Below are 19614 nucleotides of genomic sequence, written 5' to 3'. Positions count from 1 at the left end.
AGAATTTTTGGGTTTTAGATTGGACAGATAAAAGTAACCTGGGTAAAAGTAACTCTGGCAGTTAAAGATGATACCATCTTTAAAGTTCTCATGTTCTTCAAATCCTACAGGTTCTAACAAGTGGTAACTGAATTTTCTCTCTCCCTTTTAATAGAGGGGACCAGCATCATAATTGTTTTCTTATGTCTCTATCTTGTGTTAAATGTTTTACTGGCAGAGTTAGTTTGTTTTAGCCTGTCCTAAACTTTGAGGAAAAAAGAGCCATACTTGTTTGATGGTGCTTTGAAATAATTCTTAGAGATGTTATTTACTATCATACACCAACCTTTTAATATTAAAATTAAGATAGTTTTATTACTCACTGTAGCTTCTTGAGAAAGACATCATATTTTAAAAATTGTACTAGTTAATTTTCTGTGGAAACTTTACCATACTGTACATAACATCTTTAGAAACAAAGATTGCAAGGAAGGGTGGGTTTAAATTATTCTTTCTGCTCATCTTTTCCTGGCTCTTTTTTCTGCATATACCTGCTGTTGGCTCTTGACTGTTTTTACATGCTGAGAAATATTTTGTAGATATTGCTTTTGATTTTAATTGATCTCAAAAGTAAAAGGAAACATATCTCATAGAAATGTTATTCAAGCTTTTTGGTTTCAGAGTCCTTGGCAACTTCTGACTGCAAATATATTAATATATTGTTATCAATTATTTTTATAATGTGTGTACATACTGGTATGGTAGGCATCTAATACTTAATTGCAGAGGTGAATACTACACAGTTTTTCTATGGGTTCAGTGCTGCTGCTGTTTTTACAGACCTACATGGAAAGATGAGCCACCTCGGGTCCTCAGTGAAGAGGAGATGAACAAACTGGGAGCAAGGATTGTGAAAGCAGAACTCATGGGGGACACGGTAATATTTTAGAGAAATTGTCATGATTTCCTGCAATTTTTCTTTTAGGATCACTGTGATTTTGTTTGTTTGTTTGTTTGTTTTTATTGTTAAAAAAGAAGGTATTGATTCAAGCAAATAAAGTCCTCCAAAATTTCATCAGGTAGGATTTGAAGATACTGCTTCTACTGTACGTTCTGCTTTAAATACAATGGTTCATAGACTAGAACAGATTATTCAGGTCCCCAGTTTTTGTAGGCAAGGCTGCATGTGCAAAAACATTTTTACTGTGTTTTTCTTTTTTTTTTTTTTTTCAATAGAATTTAATGTCTTTTCACCTATTCCCTGCTTAATAGAAACTAGAAAGCTCCCTGTCTGTGTTACAAGGTAGACAGCGTATGGAGCCCTTGTTATTTCATCAGCTTTGTCACAGTTAGATGCTTGTGGTCCATAGCTCTGCCATATAAACATAATTATTAATTATGATATGGGTATAAAAGTGAAAGGAGCAACATGGGCTGCTGCATCCAGCTCTGCAGTGAGAACAGCTGTGCAAAGCTTTGTGCTCAGTTTCACAAAATGTCTGCCCTGGGTGACCCTGGGTGCAGCTGAGATAAACAGCTGCCTGTTTAACATTGGTTTTGGAGGCTTGTTTCAGACAGCAGCCTGAAGGATCAATAATTTCACTTATTTGGAACCTTCTAAATTCTGGAATTGTATATTTTTAATTTTATTTCATTAGGTGTAGCTGCAGTGAGTTAATTGTATTCAGTAGTACTGCCTGGAAGTTTCAATTATAACAAGGTCATAGTCTGTTAGCTTTTAAACTGTGTTTTACAAGTGCTTGCTCTGAATAGCTGCTCTTCAGGAAATCTTGCTGAAATGTTTGAAGGATATACTAAAATAATGGTTTTAGAAGTGAATTTTGCCACTATAGGCCTTTGCATTTTCTTTTAAAAACTAGTTTTTAATGCACCTGTTTACCTTGCCTCTTGTGACAGTTCCACTAAAACCTGTGCCACTAAGAGCTTATAAATAAGGCATGTTACAACTTCAGGTGCCAAGTTAATATTTCCTGAGAGATGCTGATTTTTTGATTTGTAGCAAGTTTTAGGATACTTGGCATACAAATTCATTGCTGGACTAGGGCATGGTATTGATCTTTATCAAAGCCAATATCTGGTAATTTAAATTTTATTAGAAGAAAGTGTCCATGTTATAGATGTTTTCTTTTGAAAACGATTTTATATTAAATATATTTATGAACGTAATTCTATGATAGGTTTGGGAGAGACTGGTGTTAGTCACTGAAGATACTCCTAAGACATTTTCCTGCAGGGGGAAATGATTGAAGCTAGCTAGACACTGGTTGGAATAAAGTACTGGAGATGGAAAAGTTTTCTGAAGACTAAATTCTTAAAGCTTTAAACCTTTTTTTTTTCTTTTCTTTAGCGCTCAACTTCAATAGCAGTGTCCAAATAAAAGTTAGAGTACAAGTCTGGGTTTTTTCTTCTCAACTTGACAAGAATCAAATTAGAGTAATTTGAATAAAAATATACAGGTGTTCTGTGAGGAGTGTGGTTGTTTTATTATTCTATCATTTTGGTCTGCTTTGGCCAAAATCATGTAGCAGCAAAGATTACAATTTTACTGTTAATTTTATATGTACATTTTTTCTAGGTGAGCAGTTTGAATGGACCCAATTACAAAACAAAAACAGAACCCAAGGACAATATAAATAATAAAATAACTAATCTTTGCCTTATTACTCTTGGGATATTTTTACATGGACTTTCTCTGATCATATGTAAAATGCAGCTTGATAAAACAGGTTCATCCCCATACACCAGAACAGATGTTTATGTCTCAGCATGTCCTGGTGGCTGGACCTCAAGGTTCATCATGTGGGACAACTGAATTCCAAATCTGTTTTTGTTAATGACTTGCTGCTTGGCACTGATCACATGGCTTAATTTTGGAGTGACAAGTATAGGCTTGATTGTTGGAGTCCAATCAATGAAACTGGTGAAGTGGTGAGAGTATAAAAGGTTGTATTTCTTATAGGTTGTTAGCTGGTCACCTGGCAATTCTTAATAAATCAAGATATTCTAAAATGCTTGTATTTATTTAATAAAGAGATCAATGAGAGAGCAGGAGTACCAAAAATAATTACACAAGACTGTAAACAGTTCTGATTTTTCCACTTCTTGCCCATTTTCATACCTAAAGTAAAATCTTAAGTGCCAAAGTTGGGTATCTGGTGTAGAGAGATGTGAAACTGCATAGCAAACTTGTGTAAGAGGTATTTCCCTAGGCACATGGTGTGCATGTGTGTGTATATATAAATAAATAAAAGGATATGTACCTTAACCTGGAAAGGTTGTACACCTGGTGGGTTTTATAGCTTCCTATATGCATAGTATCTGTGATTAGCTACACAAAGCATTTATATTAATAGAATGGAATAATGTTTTTGCATAATTTTTCTGGTGGTTTTGTGGCAACAGTTTTACAACAGTATCTCTGCTTTAGGTGCCTCTGAACGTTTTTTCATTTTGGCTCCATTAAAGAATTATGTGAACTATATCGGCATGTTTACTTTTGTCTTTTGTGTCATTAGATTTTAAAAAAGATACCAAAACATAGAGAAATGGAATGAATAGTCAATTCTAATACAAAAGTCTAGAAAAGCCTTAAATGGTTAAACTAATGGACTGCTACCACTTTCTTTGAAGGAGTTGGCTTCAAAACTTCAAGCAGAACTTGAGAGTGCACGCAAGCTGAGGGACACTCAAGGGCAGATTCCAGCAAAGTCTGGCAGAGAGGTAAGAGGAAAATATTCTTCTTTTCTTTGTTCTAACGCAATGATGTAATACAGGTAGCAGCTGAATAACAAATAACATGTAACATACTGAGGAAAATTACAAAGTGAGGCCTTAGATGAGTTACTGCTTAAATGAAATTCTGTGCTTTGGTGGTAAACAGAACTTCCTCCATTGTACTCCAGCGGCTTCCATAGGGTTTTTTACTGGTATATCACTTCTAAAAATATCACATCTTCCATTAAAAGTAAAACTGATACGTGCCATTGTTGACTCTTTGCCCAGGAGACCTAGAGCTTGTGGCCTGACACCTAGGCTGTTCTGCCCGTCAAGCTCAGCCTTGACTAGCATAGCACCAAACCAGGTGATCTGCATCTTGCTGAGCTTGTTAGGGTTTGGTGGTGGCTGTTACATGACTGATGTCTCCTGAAGAAGCAGGCAATTCATACATTCATTTTAAAGGATGATATTCAAGAAAATTCTAGTAATCTCTTTCGATGCCAGCTTTAATATAGCTACAATGTAAGAGGGTGAGTATCTTAATTTATGAATTATGTCTTCATGATGGAGAGGAGACCATTAGGCAAAAACTAATCTTCTTCTACAATTCCATCCCAATTCCATAGTGAAAATTCAGCTGCAAGACAGCAGAGTTTGCTGTCTTGCAGCCACTAATAATTTTTTTAAAAGGCTTCATCTCAGACCTCATACATTGACTGGTGTATCTCTCATCTTTAGAAGACAGAACTGGAAGTTAATGTGTGGCCTCTTGCTGACAACATTGTGACAATTGTAGTGAACTATAAAGTCCTCGGTTCTTGAATCACAAGAATTTAAGATTACAAAAGCTCTGTGTTGTTAGACAGTTTCAGTGCAGTTTTTAGCTGTATTTTTCATGAATATGCAAAAAAAATGAATAAAGGAGATTGGAGTTGTGTAATTACACAGGAAAAAATCCTTTCAGATTTTAAAATTGGAAAGTGGAGTGTTATAATATGGGTTGCCTTCAGAAATGCTGATCAAGACATGTTCCTGAGAAACTGAGTCATGAATAACAATTTTGATCAGCCTTAATCTTAACCAAAGTCTGATTTTTATCTTAATTTTTAATTAAAGGATTTTTAAAAACTAACACCATGTAGTGTTTGCAAAAATTTCAAATGTAAATGCAACTTGAATCTTCAGAATGAAAAAATAATAATAAAAAAAAAAGTGAAAACATACAATGAGGCCTCTCTTCACCCTGAGGGCAATTTGTCTTGCCACTGTGCTCTTATTAAATGATAGGCTGCTCTGCAGCACAGAGGTTCTTCCCTACACGTAGAAACACCAGGCTCAGTGATGCAGGAGTTTAGGGACTCAGAAGGAACAGTCCAGGAGGGGCCTTACAAAAAAAGGAAGGTGTATTAAAGACTTGGCTAGATTAGAAATACCATCTTGCTGCCCTAAAGTCTCAAAGGGCTTGGCTTATTAATTTCTGTTCATGAATATGCTATAAGATAGCTATGACTTTTTTTTTATCATTTGCATGCCTGTCCTCACAATCTTGTGTATTTACTCAAGCTGGGCCTGGGGACTTACAGGGCATGTCCACTCCTTGTCCTGTGTTCTGTTTAAATACGGGAAAAAAGTTGTGAATATCCCTTGTCTGTTCCCTCTTTTGCTTCCTCATCTGTGGGAGCTTGACTAAGGCCCCACTGACCACTTTAGACTTGTGATTGATATAAGCTGCTTTGGAAAACCGAAGGCCTTTAAAAACAAGGCTCTTTACCCTTTGAAGGAGCTTGGATGCAAAATGTCTGCCCTTGTGACTTCTGCATTGGCTTTCTCTGAACCTCAAGATCAGCTGCTTACATAATTCTAGACATAGGAGCTCAATCTTAGTTTTAGGTCTGTTCATCTCAGAATGCTTATTTTTTGTGTTAGAGTCAATCTGTCCTGCAGGAACAGTTTCTAGTTTGTGGGAACTTTCTGTTGAGAGTGTTTTTCTGTTTTGGACTTTCCATGTTTCACCAATGCAAATAGTCCCTTACAGGTACAACACAGATGAGATCTGTAGTTCTACAAGTGGTTCCTTCCTGAGCTGGACCGTGCCAGGACAGTATCACTCTCTCTATGACTTGCTGTGAAGTTGCTCAGCTTCTTAGGCAAATCAGTAAATTGGCAGACTCCTCAAACCATGGTGGAAACCTTGAAGTTTACTTGAAGTCACTCAGGTTTAAATTACTGCCAGGGTCTGCTTTCAAAGACTGCAGGTCTTCCTGTACAGTTTAGAGGCTTGATGTCTTGTCTTCATGAGTATTCCTTGCCTGTCCTTCTTTCATGGCTGCTTCTAGCCTGCATTAGGTGTCTTTTGAGTGTGAGCAGTCCAGCAAAACTCACAGTTTTCTGTCCTTAGTCCTGTCCCTGTGGTAGGCTTCCTGGTTTTACAGCTTCAAACTGATTTTGGAATATTGGGGTGCAGGTAAAATGAGTTGGGTACTCCTGTGTATCAAGGGCCAATTGTGTCACATTTTATGTCTGAACAACCCAGATGTTTGAAAATGATCTCATAAGTCAAGAGAGGCAGGTTTGTGGTTTGATACTGCACAAATCAGTCATTCTATAACACTGACCACCTAAGTGACAGTCTCAATCGATTCAGGCAGCTCTATTGCAAGTAAGGTACCTGAAGCAGTTTTCACAGAAGTGGTTTTCCAAATGGGTGTCCCACTGATCCCAAAGTTTGGTAGCTTTGCTTCCACTACCAATAACACAGGAAGCATTTTGTTTCAGGCGGGTCTGTCTCTGGTTCTTTGGAGCAGTATGGCCAACTTCATGCTGAAAGTTCCTGAAACACAGTTTTTGCCTTATTTTCACTTCTGTTGGGAGAATTGGGAGGATAGATCAGGAAGCAGTGAAGGCAATTCTCAGTGCATCTCCCTAGGAAGGTTTTTTTTCTTCTTGATTAATCGAACATGGATCAATTTCCCAATTCAGTTCACTGTGTGACTGAATGAAATCTTGTGCTAGTATAAAGAGCTGTGCATGGGTGGCTGGGGTTTTTATGGAGGATAGGATCAATTCTTTTGACAGCAGTGCTGGTTTATTCTGCCTTAAAGTGATCAAGAAACTACAGACTGAAAGGATCAAGAAGTGGTAGCATAAATCCTCATTTTATTTGTTTGCTTGTGAGAATAGAGGCAAACCTGGCATTTGTAGTTCCTTCGATTTAGACAGGAATTCTACCCCAAACAACCCCAGAATGGTGGTTTTGAAGTGGAGGCTTCAAATGCTGATGCTTGGTGTTTAAAAAACAGTTATCAGCTGATACATTGCACCAAGTGTACAGATCCTTCTAAGACCATTTTGTTACTAGTTTTCCATTTGTCCGGAGCCATCAATGTCGCTGCTTTTGTGTGTGAATCTGTGTGTAGAAAGCGCTCTTTCTGATTCTAAATAATTTATGATGTGCGTTATTTGTGTGCTTTGCCTTTTCAATTTTTTTTTCTTCAGACTTTCCCCATCTCTTATCTTAATTCTGTCAATAGAGGCCCTACATAAGACCTTAAGTCAAATCTGCTAAGGGGAAACCAGTTTGTTTTGTGCTGTTACAGGCTAACTTAATTCTGTTTATGTTGTTAATTAGGAAACACATTGACCTGATACAAAAATAAGGAAATCTAGACTCAGTTCAGGATGGTGGCTGAATGACATATAAATGTATGCATCTTTTAAAGCTGTTTTCAATTCCAAATGGAGTATGACCTATAAGAAAAAAAAACCCTTCTCAATGCTGAGCCTGTTTACTGGGTTCCATAATGCTTGATCAGTATGCAGGAGCCAGAAAGTTGTCTCTGCTGAGGGATTGATAGAGACAGTTCTTAATAATGATGAATTGTGTTTAAAACACAAAATCAATACAAAATTGAATGAAAGGTAGAGGGTGGTGTTTTAAGGAAAATGGCATGGTAGAGGATAAAATATGACAGAGCATTTAAAATAAGAGAGTAAAAATCTGAAAAAGTAGAGAGAAACTAATACAGCCTTTTCTGCCATGCATTTGAGTAATATTAAGGAAAACACATATGGCTTCAGCATAGCAAATGCTCATTTGAATAACTGAATTTTTAATGAAAGTACATCAGCCTTCAGTCTAGTGTGGTTCATTTATAATATATTTTAAACATAAGGAATAAAACAGTGGTTGAGATAGACACGAAACTGCTTTAAAGGAGAAAAAACTTCTAGGCTTCCTTTTGCCTATGTAAGAGTGCATGTAAGTGCCTATGTAAGTGTTCCACTGCTTGTGCATTTCAGGTGGAGGAGGTTTATAATGCAAAGAAAAGTTAATTTAGCAAGTTTTATGGCATAAGTAGGTCTCATCTTTTAGTGAAAACCTTCATAATATCAACAGCTTCACACACTTCAAATGATTGTGCTTTTTAAATGTAATTATTCTTCCTGATTATAAATAGCAAGGATTATTAGGTTTCTAACACCTCCTCCTATAGACTACATCTGAACACAGATTTTGATGCATTGAAGGTCTGATGTTTAATTTGGATTCTTGAGATGCATTACATTAAAAGCTGAGAGAATTCTGGGGAGACTAGCTAAGTATAAATGGATTATTTTTTCTTGTTCTTTTCAAAGAATTAACATTTAACTGTTTTTCAGAAAGGAAACTGGATAGAACAACTTGTCTTATCTCAAATCCTATTAATAATAAAATACCATCTTTAGCATGTATTATGTATAGCTCTGCTTTTAGAGAGACAGGATGTAACATGCTGGGTCCTTATACAGAGAAATTATCTGCAGCAGTTATTATCCTAAAATGAGTAAACCATATAACATTAGGAGTAGCTGGAAGGAATCAATTGAAATAATATTTTATTGTTTCCAGTAAAAATAATGGGGGAAAATGAGAATGTTTCTTTATTTTCCATGTTTTCAAGATTGGCCTTTTCAAAAATAGATTAAAATGACAGTGGTTTCTTTGGAAAAAGAGCTAGATATCTAAAAGTAAAGTGATGTGTTTGTGTGTGTTTGCATGTGTATTTGTGTATGTATACATGTACAATTTAGACAGTGATTAATACTTTGGAATAGGAAGTGAAAGAAAGAAGAAAAATAATCAGTACTTCTGACTTCGGATGTGTTGTGTTTTTTTTGTTTTTCTTTAAAAAAAACAACCAATACCAATAGCCAATGCCAAACAAAAAAACCCTTCCAAATCGTTCTGAAAATTAACACTCAAAATTGCAGGTATGCCAGCATGTTTAATTATACGTTTTGGAATTGAGACTATAAACACAGATATTTTATTTCAGTAAAAATACTTAGTTGTCAAAATTTACCTGTAATGCACATGCTAAGGTCACCTTTTATTGTGACATACTCAATGCAGAACTTAAATACAGTTGCACTAATGCTTTTAGACATACAATATATACAAATTAATTAAAACATATCTAAAACTGCCTCTCAGAAATCATAGTTGAGAGACTTGTATGAAAACTAGAATGCTGGGGCTTAATGATCCTTGCTAAGTGCACAATAAAAATCTGTGGTTTTGTTTAGAATTTCAGATGGTGGGGAGATACAGGGACAGATGGCTTTTGACCTGTTTATTTTCAGATGTTTTCAACTCATCATAATTTCTAATTCCTGCTGTTCTATCACACTTGACTCCTGTCTGCAGGATGGCTGTGACATTCGTTCTTCAGCAAAAGTTTCTGTTTGCTGTCCAAAGAACTGAGTAGGTCTAACTGGAACAGAGAGTAGTAAAGTGAGCATACTTTTGCAGAACAGCTTTAACATCATTAGTAGATACTTATTAAAATAATAGCAGTTTCTGAGGAGTGTATTTTCTGAACACTCTTGTTGATGGCAGTAAGGGAAGATTAAACAATTATTTATAAGACAAGAAGACAAACTGTCTTACCTTCCTGAATTTAATTTATAGGAAATTGGCTTTTGCAATTAAGAAGTACTGGAGAAATTAGTGTGAGCAACTAAATGCTCTGAAATATCTTACTGTTTTAGGTACATATAAGAGGTATAAAAGGGTAGTGAGTTAAACTTCTTAAGAATTCAAACGGATAATACAAAAGCTCTGGAGTATGCTTTGATGCTGGAAGCAAAAGCCCTTTCTGTGTGCCATGCAGCACTTTTGCAGTTGATGATGGCAGCTTTTCTGGCTTTTTCTCCTAACACTAGAATCACAGAGTATCTGCATATTTTTACTGATGTGTTTTTCACAGTGAAAAAAAGAATCCTTGAAATAATCTCCCCTGGGAAGTGGTGGATTCCCCAACATTTGGTGCTTCTGAGCATCCACAGGGCAGGATGCTGGGCCATCTTGTCTAGACAGTGCTTTTACCAAGAAAGGTTGGACCAGATGATTCTTTGTTCCCTCCCGAACTAGTATTTTATGATTCTGTGATACCTTACCACTCTTTGCTCAGAGTGAATTCTGTTTTCTGTTTTTCATAACAAATTTTACATCCCTGCATCAAGAACAAACATGAACAAAACTGTTCCTGAAAAGCTGGTGCTTCTCTTGGTCCTTGCACAGCTTTAGTAAACAGATGGCATTAGACCTTTTTTTGGATTTTAAATAATTTACATGTAAAACCAATTACGAAAGAGTAAATTGTGAATTAACAATGTGTTTAGTATATTTAAGCATTAAAGCACAATTACTGTGTTCAAAATTAGGTTTTAAGAGGAGATTTTGAATAGCAGAGGGCTGTTGAGACCACCTGGTCTTTAGTGTAACCATGGGTTAGGTCTCATTAGCCAATGCTGACAATATAAAGCAGAAGCATTTTATACAGACAGGCAGTTAAACTATACACCGTGCTTCTAAAAGGAATCAAGACATCTGGCTTTTGGCCAGCACATCTGGATAAAGGGATACAAGCAGCATGGCTTGCATATTTTTGGCATGTGGCATTTTTGCAGTTTTTTCAAGGGCATCACACTAATGTCTGTGGAGTGGGGCTCTCCACTGGTGTCTGGAATGGATGTTTATTTACTGTCAATATTAACTTTCCATTATGTTCTGTATGTGAGTCCAGAACATTTTTTAAACATCTTGCATTGCTTTCACTGGACTTTTATATTGTAACTAATTTTTTGTATTTACTTAAGTAAATGCTGTTTTTATTTACCTATTCTGAATTTCTGCTTACCACCTTCTTGTTATTGTATTACATTTGTCCATTTGTCTTTGACATACCCATGGCTTTTGGTTTTTTTTTTTTTTTTAAATTACTCTGATGAAGATAAGCTTATGTAGATAGTTACTGCATTCCATTTTCTAATGCTTCTCCTCACTGTTAGGTCCTGATGATGGCAAACCAACTTTCTGATCTTGTGAAAACTTTCTAAAGAATCCTATTGCTATATTAGCTTAATCATAGTATAGTTTGGATTGGGAGAGACCTTAAAAATCATCTAGTTCCAGGAATGGAGGGATATGGGCAGGATACTCCCACTAAACTAGGCTGCTGAAAGCTCCATCCAACCTGGCCTTGAACACTTCCAGGGAGGGAGCATTCACAGCTTCCTGGGCAGCCTGTGCCAGTGTCTCACCATGCTTATAGTGAGAAACTGCTGAAGCTGTAATAGTGATGCTTATTATTATATTTACAAAGTCTTTATGGAAGTTGGGGTTGTTCAGCATGGAGAAGAGGAGGCTCTGAGGTGACCTTACAGCAGCGTTCCAGTATCTGAAAGGGAAAGCTACAAGAAAGCTGGGTTTTTACATGGGTGTGTAGTGAGATGTCAAGGGGAAATGGTTTAAAGCATGAAGAGGAGAGATTTATGTTAGACATTAGGAAGAAATTATTTTGAGGGTGGTGAGACACTGGAACAGGTTGCTCAAGAAAATTGTGCCTGCCCCCTCCCTGGAAGTGTTCAAGGCCAGGTTCGATGGCCTTGAACAACCAACCTTGAGCAACCTGGTCTAGTGAAAGGTGTCCCTTCATTGCCCCCCATGCAGAGGGATTGGAACTAGATTATCTTTGAGGTCCCTTCCAACCCAAACCATTCTGTGATTCTTGAAATACTAAATTTTTAACCAATGTGGGAGTTTGCTCATACTTCCCTTAATCTTTTCTTCCATTGTAAGAAACCCAGATCAAAGCCATATATACTGGACTGATGTTAAGGACCTGTGACCATTTTAATCTATCTTGCTGTGAGATCCAAACCATGGTGATGCTATGTATTTGTTTGGGTATTATTTTTTGGTTTTGTTTGTTTTGCTTTTACATGCAGAAAGAAAAGACAGTTTCCCAGGAACTTGCATTGGTTACCTCTTTGTTATTATATCCAGAATACTCCATTTGCATTTACATCCCATTTATAAGTGTGGCTTTCACCCTGCTTCTTTCCCCTCTTGTTCTTTTTCCACCTGGTTGCTCTTTGCTCATCTAATGCTGATTTTTTTGTTGCTGTGCTCTCAAATTAATAGTGCTCTCAATGCTACAGTGATAACTTTGTCTCTCTGAACAGCATAGTGTTGACATGAAAAGAGTTGTCCCTCCTCTGGTTGTCTCTGCAGGCTTTAACTTTCAGCACATGGCAACTCTGAGGTAGAGGCACATGGCTTTTTTCCCCTGTTGTAATGAATCACCTCTTCTCCCTCTCTCAATAGAGAGAAAACAACTTACCTTGTGAAAAAATAACAGCTGAGGCAGGTATCTGGCTGATGATTGTAATAAATAGTGCTGTAGGCATATTCTTTGAAAAGATCATGTTATTAGAGCCAGACTAGGGCTGGACATCTTGGCTTGCATTGCAAAATGAGATTTACATTCGGAGGTAGGGAGCAGACATCATTTGGTAGAAAACAGCTTCAAATTGAGATTAATGCTGTTTATAAGATTTGACAAAATTAACACCAGAGTTAGTGATGTCTCCAGTATTTACTCTAATTTAACTAACCAACAACCTAAACATCTTTGTAATGTAATCAATAAACATTCAGGCTTTTCTTTCTTTCTTTCTTTCTTTCTTTCTTTTTTTTTTTTTTTTTCTGGTGAAGAAGTTCTGCCTTTTATTATACATATGTGTGTGTGTATATTTATTTAGGTATGAGATCACCACTATGAAATGCAAATGCACTGTTGTCCCTGCTTTGAAGGGAACTGAGGTGCCCTGGCTCTTGGCAGGACATCTGTTATCTGAATGGATGTGTGTAAACTGAAAATGTAGTAACTCTGATCCTAAATGAGAAGGTCATTGGTGGGAGCAGATGAAGGTATGGGAAGACTGAGGGCTGGGTGCATAAAGGGACTGATATGGAACTGTACTCAGCACTTTGCTGTACTTAACAAAAAGAGTGTAAGCTGCAACTGTAAGTACTCAGGAGTTGAATTTGTAATAGCTGAGGTGTAATAAAGTATTTAAGTAGTCATTTGGGGAAAGGATGTATTCATTCTGTTGCCTGGTATTTTTTCTGACAGACTGGAATCCATGGGAGTGCTTTTATCACTAAGCTATGTGATAATGCTGCGTTTTCATACCTGCAGATAAATTGTCTGGCTTAATGAGTCTTCCATGTCTTTTCTTCACTCCTGCTGTACAAGTTTTCCAGACCTCCTCCTTCTCTCTCTGCTTTGTGGATAGAGAAGTTACAGGAGATAGCTGCATTGAAGTTAAATGAGTGAATTCTATTCCTCCAGAAAATTTTAACAAAAGGAAATACTGAATTAAATCTGTGGTCACAGCCCTTTTTTATGTACTCAAAGAGTATTGGTGATCACTGGATCTGAAGTAAGTGAACCAGGGTTAACACTTAGGGATATGTGCCTCCAGGCATTCAGATTGTGTTTGAATATGCAACTGATGTTAAGCCATTCATCTCTGGCAAAACTGGAGTATTTGGGGCATAATCAGAAGCATAAGAAGTATGCTCAGAGGAGACTCCAGGGACACCTTGTTGTCACCTTCCAGTATCTGAAGGGGACCTACAAGGCAGCTGGGGAGGGACTGTTTACAAGAGCATGCAGTGATAGGATATGGGGCAATGGCCTTAAACTAGAGCAGGGAAGGTTTGGATTTGGGATTAGGAAGTTCATTGCTGTGAGGATGGTGAAGCACTGGAAGAGGCTTCCTAGAGCACTGGTGGAGGCCCCATCCCCAGAGACATTCAAGATCAGGCTTGACAGGGCTCTCAGCAACCTGATCTAATTAAAGATGTCCCTGTTCACTGCAGAGGGGTAGGACTAGATGACCTTTAAAGATGCCTTCCCACTGTTTTATGATTCTGTGATTCTATAGCTTGGTATGACTTAGAATTTCACTGATAAAAATGCAGGTTCCCCTAAGATCTTAAACTCTGAAGGGTAGACTAGGAATTCTGGAGTTAAATTTTCTACCCAAACTAAGATGACCTCACTTGCAGATAATTCCTTGAGGCAGGCATATGCTTCTCATCTTACAACTCTGAAGATGCCCAGTATAATAGAGATTTAGAGTATCTGGCAAAATGTTTCTATTATACAAGGAAACTGAGGGTTCTCCTCTATCCTTATAAGAATAATAAAGGAAGGATCCTTCTTATTAGAAGTAATAATGTATTTACTATCCCTTCACCTGTCACTGGCTGATAGATAGACTGAACTGCAAGCAGACAATTGGCAGCTTACTTTTTGGATTCTGATAAAGTAAAATCAATATTATCAGTAGTTTTCATATTAACCTTCTAACTACTATAAGTATCTTATATGTAATGGTACAGACCACTCTGTGAACTTTTCTTTCCAATATCCATCATTTAATGTGTGCATAGCTGTTCTGGTTTTCCTCTTTGTAAAATAATCTCAGAAGAACTGTCAGTCATAGGTAGGAGGTTTTTTTGTTGGTGTTTTTTGTCTTCCCCCCCCTCTTCAACTGAAGTAGAGATTAGTGCAGAAGGGACATGCACTTTTCTTTTGATAGCATCCTTATGAAAGCTGTGACATGGATCCTGTGTGTGGTACCTCTTCAGTAGTGATCTGCCCTTCATGTTTGAAATGAAATTTTAAAAACTCAAACCAAAGGACTAATGTTGAGTCCTGACTTCTATTAATTTAGGTATTTTGTGAACTCCAGTTTGCCAAAAACAAGTCGTGTTCAGAATTCTGACAGAGAAAATGAAAGGAAAATTACACCATTTAGTTTCCCGTTGGTTTTATTCAGTGTAAATAAAACACGTATATCAAAGGATTCAGTTTGCACTATTTTTTTACCAGGTAGTTCCTGTTTAGAAGTTTTGAACTCTTAACACCAGTTAAAAAAAGCATCCTAAAGAAAAACCAAAATACATAGTAATCTTTTTTGCCTCAGAGGTCATAGAAAGGTCTCCATGCTTTGTCAGGTAATACTAATTGTGAAATAGCTGGGAAGATGTGCATTTTGCTCTCTGTCTCATTGGAACTAGGTTACAACCTGTAATAACAGTAAGCAAACTGGTTGTTGCTAAGAATAAAAGAAATCTCGCTGGTATCTGTTGATTAGAAGGAAAGCAAAAGCAATGTGGAGACTTGCAAAGCTCTACATCCATTGTAAATAAGTAGTTGTATTATGTTCTATACAATGAACACAGGAAGTCTGCTTAAGGACTGTTTTGTATCTGTAACAACACTGAATATTAAAATATAGAATAGAAAATTCTGGGTAGTATTGCAAAGGATGTTATTCTGAAAATATGTTTAGAAGAAAAAGATTTGTGTTTGGTTTTATTGGGGGCAAAAATAATAACTTTTTATTTGACAAAACTGTTATTTCACTCAACCATTTTTGAAGATGACATACTTATATCATTAAAAATAGAGTTATTTGAAAATGTTTTTCTACTGCTTTTTGTCTAAATCTAGAGCAGTTTCAGTAGAATGAATGTAGTAAGCTTGTTTCAGTTGCCCATTTGCCTCTGATCTTTCTGGTTTATGAGATCTTTTGAAATTACTTTTTTTGCAATTCTTCTGTGGGTGGTAAGTTGGTGTAATAAGTTTCACGTGCATGATTAAGAATAGAATTCTGACATCTAGAGTTCTCATTTCTTTGTGTAATCTAAAAGATGCATAACAGGAGTTCCGGATGTGATTTCCTGGCTCACAAGCTCAGGTTTTGACTTGGTGTCAATCAAGAATCCCAAATCTTTCTTCTTCAGCATTGCCCCCCCCCAAGTCTGTCTTCAGTCTTTGCTAATGCACAAGTTTGTCCCCATGTGCAAGACACAGCAGTTGTTTGAGATTCCTGACAGCCAATTCTTCCATTTGTTCAGCTCCCTCTGAATGGCAACCCTACCCTTGGGTGTATCAGCAATGTGGGTGTCCCATCTATTTGCTGTCACACTAAACTTGCTAGGAGCACATTCTGTTCCCTTGTTCAGGGTGCTGAAGCTGAGTTAATCCCACTATTAACTCCAGAGGAATGGCATCTGTACCAAGGCACTTGTTAAACCATGAGGAGTGCCAGTTAGTCTTCAAAGGATGTACAGATTCTTTGAGCTTGGTAATATGGACAATATTTCACCCATCCTGCAGCCTACACATCCCACCAATTTAGAAAGAGCAATACTGTGGGACTGCACTGAAAACCTTGCAGACATCAAGATAAATGAGATTCCTGGAACTTTCTTTGGGCACTGAGCCAGTCATCTCACCACAGAGGGCAGATTTATCAGGCATGATCTGCCATTCATGGATCCATGTTGGATTTTCCCAGTCACCTTGCTGCTATTGTGCTTGGAATGGGCTTTCATAAAGTCTTGTTCTGTAATTTTTCTGAGGTGTGAGGTGATGGTGGTCAACCTGTTTTTCTCAGGTGTTTCTTCACGTTTTTGAAGGTGACTGAATACACATTTATCTCTTTCCGGGGGCATTCACTGATGACCACTGGTTTTAAGATGTGATAGGGAGAGACCTCTTGGCCAGCTTAATCAATATATGGATGCTGTATAGATCCATAAACTTGCATATTTCCAATTTGCATAAATCATCCCTAGGTAAGTCTTTAAGTCCTTCTTGCTCCCAAGAGTGTTGAGAGAGCTGGCTGATGTTATTGCCCTGCCACTCTCCATCATTTTTGAGAGATCATGGTGAACAGGAGAGGTGCCAGAGAACTGGAGGAAAGCCAGTGTCACTCCAGTCTTCAAAAGGGACAAGAAGGAAGATCCAGACAATTACAGACCAGTCAGCCTTGCCTCCATCCCTGGAAAAATGATTCGAGTGGCTCGTTCTGGAGGTCATCTCTAAGCACATGGAAGAGAAGAATGTTATCAGGAATAGTCAGCAAGGGGAAATCATGCTTGACTAATCTGATAGCCTTCTGTGATGTTGTGACTGAATGGGTAGATGCAGGGAGAGCAGTGGATGCAGTCTATCTTGACCTTAGCAAGGCTTTTGACACAGTCTCCCATAATATCCTCATGAGCAAGTTTAGGAAATGTGGAATAAAAAAAATCCACAGTGAGATGGATTAAGAACTGGAAACACAATAGAGGCCAAAGAGTGGTGATCAGCTGGAGACCTGTAACTGGTGGAGTTCCCCAGGGATCAGTGCTGGGTCCACTCTTGTTCAACATCTTTGTCAATGACTTGATGATGGGACAGTGTCTTCTCAGCAAGTTTTCTGATGACACAAAGCTGGGAGGAGTGGCTGACACCCCAGAAGGCTGTGCTGCCATTCAGAGGGACCAAGACAGGCTGGAGAGTTGGGCAGGGAGAAATTCAATGAATTACAACAAGAAGAAGTGTAAAGTCTTACATCTGCACAAGAACAACCCCAAGTACCAGGACAGGTTGCGGACTGATCTGCTGGAGAGCAATAAAGGGGAAAAGGACCTGGGGGTGACCATGAGCCAGCAATGTGGCCCCTGTGGCCAAGAAGGCCAATGGCATCCTGGGGTGCGTTAGAAAGGGGGTGGTTTAGTAGGATGAGAGAGATTCTCCTTCCCTTCTGCTCTTCCCTGGTGAGGCCTCGTCTGCAATCTTGTGCCCAGTTCTGGGCCCCTCAGTTCAAGAAGGACAGGGAACTGCTTGGAAGAGTCCAGTACAGAGTGGCCAAGATGATTAAGGGAGTGAAAAATCTCCCTCATGAGGAAAGGCTGAGGGAGCTGGGGCTTTTCAGCTTGGAGAAAAGGAGAACGAGATGTGACCTCATTAATTTTTATAAATACATAAAGGGCAAGTGCCAGGAGGACAGAGCCCGGCTCTTCGCAATTATATCCAATGATAGGAGGGCAAGGGAAATGGGTACAAGCTTGGGCATAGGAGGTTCCACATAAATACAAGGAAAAACCTTTTTACTGTGAGGGTGGCAGAGCTGTGTAGGGAGGCTGTGGAGTCTTCTCTGGAGAGGTTCAAAGCCGCCCTGGACACATTCCTGTGTGACCTGCTGTAGGTGTCTCATGTTATGAAAAGTATTGAAAAGAACAAGCTAATGTTTTGTCTAGTTTGTTATTCAAGTTTTGAAAGGAAAAAAAAAATACACCAAATGCCACCCAATTCACAAGAAGCCCAGAAATGGTAATGTGGTGCAACTTTACAGATGGGTTTCAGGAATACACTGTTACGATGGTGTTGAAGTGTATCCAGTATTATCTATCTAAGTCTTCAGATCTGTTATATTTCTTCTGGGCATGAAGCTTTATGAGAGAAGAATCAAGAGTATTTGGAAAGGATTTGTTAACTTTGCACTTAACTAGCTGAATGTATTTTTCACGTTCTGTATTTTTGAATATGGAAAAGAATACCTTGCATAGGGTAGTACTGTCTGCTTTGAGTTTTAATGAACATGCAAAATGTAAATAACCTATTACTTAATGTTTAGGATTCTAAACATTTATTTCCTTTTGATTAGGTTTTTCTTTTGTTTTTGTCTGTATCATCAATTTAAAAAATATATCTTAAATCCTGATACAGGCTCCCAGTCATCAAGAAGATGAACAAGTGGTCCTTGTCAGAACAGATCAAAGTGGAAGGGCATGGCCTGTGACAGCACCAACAGAACCACAGGAGCCAAAAGGAGGACGGAGAAAGCGACAGACGGTAAGTTTTACACAGGTGAGGATTACAGTGTAATTCTGAAATGATTTTGTAGTTCTGCTTTTATGATGCTATAATTAATGAGTGTCTTATCAGAATGTTAATAGGTAGTTAAAAAGTCCCTTTCTGAAGATTATTATAATCAAGTGTTAGAGTACATATTTATTAAGCATATATTAAGTTTATTTTCAGACTACATTTCCCTGGGGATCACTTTAGGGCTTATTTAAGTGCATATTAAAGGAAAAGTAAATTTTTCAAATTATCACTGTCTCTTAGCCAAATAGTTTATATTACATAAAGTTAAGTGAATAATGATGATTAGTAGAGGTGACTATTTCCAAAATGAGAAAGGTTTTACTGAGATACTGGAGTCTTAGAGGCTCGTTCTCCTTTTGCCCCCTGATCAAAAATATGCTATTGCTTATAATAAAAATTATGACCTAATCTGTGTAACAAAGTGCTTTGGGTAACAGTGAGAGGCTTGGAAGCTATAACAGTGTTTCATTCTTAGCATATTTGCTTGTAACAGTAAATAAACTAACATTTTGATCTTCTTGGGATAAAAGGAGATGACAATACCTCATATTTGTAGCAAGTATGTTGTTTAATAGTAGGACAGCTCAGTTTGTAACACTGCTGTGGAGCAGTGAAAGACACTAGAGGATGAGGAATTGATTGTCATCTTCCTTTTTCTTTCCATTCTGGAAAATGCCATCTCTGCTTTATGTTAATGACCATTCCCTATGTTCCTTCAGGATTTAGTTTAGTCCTGTCCTAAAGGACAAGTTCTGTTCTCTTGTGCACTCTGTCTAAGATGGCAGCATTTCCCAGCAGAGGCACCACATTAGTAGAAGTTTTCAGTAGTGTC

The 19614-nt window shown here is 37.8% G+C and overlaps 1 protein-coding gene across 1 annotated transcript in view; it reads left to right on the top strand.

Annotated features, from left to right (window-relative positions):
* CWF19L2 (CWF19 like cell cycle control factor 2) overlaps nucleotides 1–19614 on the top strand; it is a 64870-nt gene that overhangs the window by 20778 nt on the left and 24478 nt on the right. Inside the window, exons 9-11 of the mRNA XM_071734699.1 lie at nucleotides 820–916; nucleotides 3631–3720; nucleotides 18621–18746. Of these exons, the coding sequence (XP_071590800.1) occupies nucleotides 820–916; nucleotides 3631–3720; nucleotides 18621–18746 (313 nt within the window). The remainder of the gene's footprint in view (nucleotides 1–819; nucleotides 917–3630; nucleotides 3721–18620; nucleotides 18747–19614) is intronic.

Source organism: Heliangelus exortis, chromosome 1 (assembly GCF_036169615.1).
Source record: "Heliangelus exortis chromosome 1, bHelExo1.hap1, whole genome shotgun sequence".
Classification (NCBI taxonomy): domain Eukaryota; kingdom Metazoa; phylum Chordata; class Aves; order Apodiformes; family Trochilidae; genus Heliangelus; species Heliangelus exortis.
The sequence above is the reverse complement of the archived record's forward strand: the minus strand, read 5'-3'. Positions and strand labels throughout refer to the sequence as shown.